The sequence below is a fragment of the Apis dorsata genome, unplaced genomic scaffold (assembly GCF_000469605.1).
Source record: "Apis dorsata unplaced genomic scaffold, Apis dorsata 1.3 scaffold_683, whole genome shotgun sequence".
NCBI lineage: Eukaryota > Metazoa > Arthropoda > Insecta > Hymenoptera > Apidae > Apis > Apis dorsata.
Genome location: NW_006263864.1, coordinates 1,869,251 through 1,874,352, shown reverse-complemented (window position 1 = coordinate 1,874,352; position 5,102 = coordinate 1,869,251). Strand labels below are relative to the sequence as shown.

The window sequence follows — 5,102 nt, the reverse complement described above, 5'->3', positions numbered from 1 at the left end:
GGTGCACCGCTGTCGAGCCAACAACTGTCCGTCGTCGAATCAGACCGACACCGCCGAGAGTGGGAGAGGCTCGAAGAAGGAGCAAGAAAGAAACTTGCGAGCGAGGAGGGACCTGTGGCTTCTCGAGCACAAGTCAGTCACACGGTCGAGCATGCGGACCACGGGGACGTGGTCTGTTCGTTAACGCGATCGAGAATCCTCGTTCGATAAAATTCGCTCTCGCCCTTTATCGCCTCGAATCGAAGTGCAGTGTACTCACGCGTTCCGTGTGCAAACTTGCTGCCAGTCGTCGAAAACTTGCTCGCTGCTCTTCACGTGGCTGTTCGAGCGTGGCGTGTTATATACGCGGGCGCGTGTGAAGAAAGAAAGGAAGGAAGGAAGGAAGGAAGGATCGGCGAAAAGGGGGGCGAGGAGGAGAAGTCTCGCGTGCTCGCCGATGTTTTCCCGGCGGGAATTTGTAAATCGGCCGAGGAGAAAGCGATCCCTACTTTGGAGGAGGATGGTTTTCCGAGGGGAGAACGGAGCAGCGTGGCGTGGACAGGCGGATCGATAGCGCGCGCTTTGGACCTCTCCTTCTCGTGCAACGCGTATCCCAAGCTACGCCCGCACGCGACCTTTGGCGCGAGTCATCACCCCGCTCAACACTCGATTAAATTTACATGGTGACGCAACTGCAGCCGTTGCCTATCTACGATGTGGCCTGCGAAGAAGCCAGTTACGAACTCTGTTACGCGACGATCGCGGTGCCGTTTCGCGATTCTCCTGCCGTTCTATTGACCGTCCCGCGCGCCTCGCGGCTCGTAGTTCGCCCCGCGTGTTCACGTCTATTCTCGTTCCGGTCGCGCGGAGAATCGTCGTGAGAGGATTGGAAGGAGGGGGGAGGGCGTGATATGTTGCTCGCGGAGAGCGAGTCGCTTCGCTTCGACGAAGCGCGCTTCGGCATCTCCGCTGAAACTCCGTGACCGAGGGAGGGGGGAGAAGAGGCATGCGAATGGAATAGGGGATCTTTCTTTCCTGAAATTAGTGGTAATCAGTGGGGAAGGGGATGCCGCGATGTCGACGATAAGGAGGAAACTCGGATGATATGGGAGGTGGCAACATGAACAGAGACATTCCGAGCAGCACCCTCGCGACTCTCAGGGGGATCCTAGTGAGCTCGCTGTCGAGAGAGAACCTGGGACCTCACGATCTTTCCATGCAGGAGAATGGCAGGCATCGACCGTACAGGAAGGTGCACTTTCGCGAAGGTACATCCGCTAGTCGATGATCATTTAAATATAAACGGAGGAAGTGGCGCGCCCATCGTTGCCACGGTCTCTCTCTCTCTCTCTGCCTGTCTATCTCTGTCTCTCTTTGCAACGTTGTTGCACGATTATCGAACGCTTCTGGGGTGGGATTGTGGAGCGATTCGTTCGAGATTAGTGGCATCCAAGATAGGAATCGTGGATATTCTGGGATCCTCGAGGATCTTCTCTATTTGCTCTGATTTGATCTAGAACATTGGCGAGTTTACGACTCTATCCATCTATTAATTGCAACCAATGTTTCGGACTGAGAGTTTCCCTTACGCCTTATGTGTGCCATTAGTTGGAGAGAGAAAGAGAAAAGGAACATCGAGGCAACGAGCTCTGGAGAGAAAGTAGAGAAAATTCCTCGGCGTTTCGATCGTTCGACAGTGAAAATGGAAAGGAAGCAGAACGCGTGCTCGACAAACTTTTACGAGTCGTCTTTGTTTCGCCTAATTTCCGCGATCTTCTCGAAACATCTTCGACTCGCTCGTCGACTCGCGCCGCGTCATCGTCGAGTCTTCGAGATTGGTCATCGTCGAATTCGTTATTCCATTCACGACCTTAGCGCGACGTCGTCCTTATGAATCGATCATGCCTATCGAACTTTCTAACAGACGTTGAGAAACACGGACGCGGAGTCGAGGTGTGGTGCCGCGTTGCGTCAATCCATCGTCCGATTCCTTCTTTTTTCGTTTCGAGAGAGGAGCGGACACGAGTCGCAAATATTCGAACCTAGTCGGATTCCCTTCGTCGATTCCTCGTTTCGAGACGAGCTTCGCATTTTTTTCTTCGCCGAAGAGACGAACGTACACGCCATCGAGTCTGGATTGGATCGAGACACGCCCACGATCGGATATTTCTTTGAGCGTTTTTTGCAAGATCGAATTTACTTTACGAAGAATACTCTAATTGATGGATCTTTTTCATCGCGTTCCTCGCGGTGACGACAGCGACGAGAAATTTCGTAATTTGTCTCTTCCCTCCCGACGATTCGACGAAAGGACGCGTTAATTCGTGACGAGCCGGCTCGCTGGACTTCCCTCGTTAAACGAAAGGTTTCCCTAACTTTGGCCCTTGCGTAGAGACGTCGCTTCTTTTCCAGATTCCACGTAATTGCAGCGCGCGACCACCGCCTCGCGGGAGAACTCGTCGTGACTAATACATCTGCTGATGTCACGCGCTAAAAACTACGTCTCCGCGCTCGATAAACGACCGACGATTCATTCTCCTCTTTGTCCTTCTCCCCGTTCCTCTCTTTCTCTCTGTGTCCTTCTTCCACTATCGACCGCTAGTTTCGATTCGTTCGAAACAGAAGTGACAACGTTTTCGAGCCGAAAGAGACCCTTTTCCATCTACCCTCCTTTCCCTAAAGTTCTCTCCGCGCGAAGCTTTCGATTGCTTCGCTTTTTCGCCTATCCGGATTCGCGGTTATTTCACTTCCTTTATCGGTGGATCGAATCTCGATTCGATTACACCTGGCTATTGGAAATCTCTATTTTTCTTCCTTTTGAAAAAGTTTTATCGAGTTTCCGCGCGAGGGAAAAGGTCGCCTCTGTCGACTGATTTCGATTACCGTTCTTTTGGAAAATCGAGGGTGAGGGGAGGCGTAAAAATATCATTGCGAACGATACGTCGTGTGATGCGTATGACCAATCGAACGGCCTGACATTTCCCTTTTTCTCCTTTTGTTTTTTTCTCTCTCTCTTTTTCAAAGGTTGATTGAAATTATTACTTCCCATTATCGTTTTATCACGTTTTATAGAAACACGGAAACATTGTTTCGTTCTGGTTCGGGGTCACCGTACCAACCGGAACGATCGTAGGAAATGAAAAGTTGGAAGGGGGTGTAAAACGGATTAAAATGGGGGAGAGATAATGTCGCGGGGATGAATCGGTTGGACGATGGGATTGCGTAAATCGGAAGCGATGGAATTATTAATCGTGGCGCGCGTTGATTTACCTGATAATTAACAATTATCATCGAGCGATGTAACGTAATCAGAATGCGAGAACTGTTCTTTCTATCGTCGCCTCCATTTATCGATACGTCGCGTCGTTTCTTCTTCTTCTTCTTCTTCTTCTTCTATTCTCGTGGAATAATTATAGATAAAATTTTGTATTCCTTTTTTTTTTCTTTTCTTTTTCTCGTTCCTTTCTCTCTTTCTCTTTTTTTTACATTTCTGCCATTATTCGAACGCGATAAACGAGCGGAGGCTTTCTGAAACGGAATTTACGACCGTTTTACGCAGCATACGTGCACTCGGAATCGCAATAAAACACGTTGCACGCGTGCGCGCGTTCCGCTACGCTAAATCTCGAGGCACGTTTTAATAATAATCGACATCCACGTTTCTTTTCTGTTGCAGGTGAGTATCTGATCGTAAAGAGAAGAGGGTATGTACACGAGCCAGTGATTGTTCTCGTGCGGTACGTATAGAAAGGAAATTCCTAGCAGAAACTCGATCGAGGAGGATAGAAGTGAGCCGTGGTAAATGAATTCGTTGCATTCGGTGCCGCGTCATCGCGCTTAATATTAAACAGTGGCGGGAAATCGAGCTAATTACGAAACTTTGCGCACTCTGGGAAATTGGAAACGAATGCATCGTTTCTATCGCGTCTCCCTTTTTCTTGAAATTCGATCGCCGCCAGCTCTCAAATTTCGTACGATGCTACCGATAATTAAATTTTACTCGAAACAACAGGTAAGAGAATGCAGAATTTCGAAATCGAAATTCGAGTTTTTCTTTTTTTAAATTCTTATTTTTCGAACTCGACGAGAAAATGAAGTTGAACATTTCAGTTTCAAATTAATCAACGCGTCGAAAAATAAAAATAAATAAGTCACTTTAGATAAGTCGTATCCTCAAAGAGAGATATCATTTTCTAATTCCATTAAATTGGAATTCGAATTGCAATACAATTTTTCCAAGCCATCGATCAACAACGATGCTCGAGATTCACTTTTAAAGTCCGGTATCATCTTTGTTGTGCTGGCATCTGTTATATAATATCTGCGTCGAATGAAAAATATTTTCCAGCAGGCCGTCTCATCGTTTTTAACGATGATTCGGCGATGCTTCGATTAGGGAATATACGTGACGAGGGAGGAATGGTAAATTCGTCGAGGTGTACTTGGACACCCCTTCTCCCTCCCCCTTCTCTCTCCCCTTCGAGTAATAACGTGTTCGTGCGAAATTGCGGCGCATCCTGCATTCTCGTTATATTTCATATGCACTTTGTCAAGCGCGCGAAGCCTCGAGAGGATGGGACGAGAGGATCTCGCGGGCGTGAAGGAGAGGCCCGCCCCTCCTCCTTGTGACACTTTATCCCAAGCCCTGCACGGGGCAAAAGGGAACGGGCCGTGACGAGCAATTAATTTCGTGCTCGTTCGAACATTTGAAAATTTCCTTCCTTCCGTTCTTTCCTTCAAATAACTTCGCGATTCCTCCGATTATCAACCAACGTCTATCTCGTTCCTTATCGTTCTTTTTAAAGTAAAGTAAAAAAATTCTTCGATAAACGAACGAAAAATAAACCGTCGAAGCGTATAACTCGCGTAGAAGAAATCGCGAATCCAGCGAAAATAACCGCGAATTTCGCGACGTTTAATTTGCGATAAGAGCGCACCGATAAGGCTAGTTCACCGACTCATCGGTCATAAGTGGTGGGGGTGGGGGAGGAGTAATGCTTGCCTCATATTTTATCCGCCGCAATTTATAACGTCCGCCGTGGTAAATAATCGCGCGAGATTAAGATACCTTATCGCTGACTCAGCATTCTTCTCTATACTCGGCGAATTCGTTGTATCGAGCC

The 5,102-nt window shown here is 48.0% G+C and overlaps 1 protein-coding gene across 27 annotated transcripts in view; it reads left to right on the top strand.

Moving 5' to 3' along the window:
* Positions 1-5,102, top strand: part of LOC102678731 (inner centromere protein-like) — a 148,650-nt gene that overhangs the window by 83,234 nt on the left and 60,314 nt on the right. For 5 of the 27 annotated variants that reach the window (XM_031513604.1, XM_031513605.1, XM_031513603.1 and 2 more), the window contains exon 1: positions 998-1,247. The exons of 10 other annotated variants lie outside the window; for them this stretch is intronic. In XM_031513604.1, the coding sequence (XP_031369464.1) occupies positions 1,085-1,247 (163 nt within the window). In that variant the 5' untranslated portion in view covers positions 998-1,084. Of the gene's footprint in view, positions 1-885; positions 1,248-5,102 lie in introns of those variants that run through there. 12 more of the 27 variants (XM_031513606.1, XM_031513607.1, XM_031513612.1 and 9 more) reach the window with 6 other exon arrangements.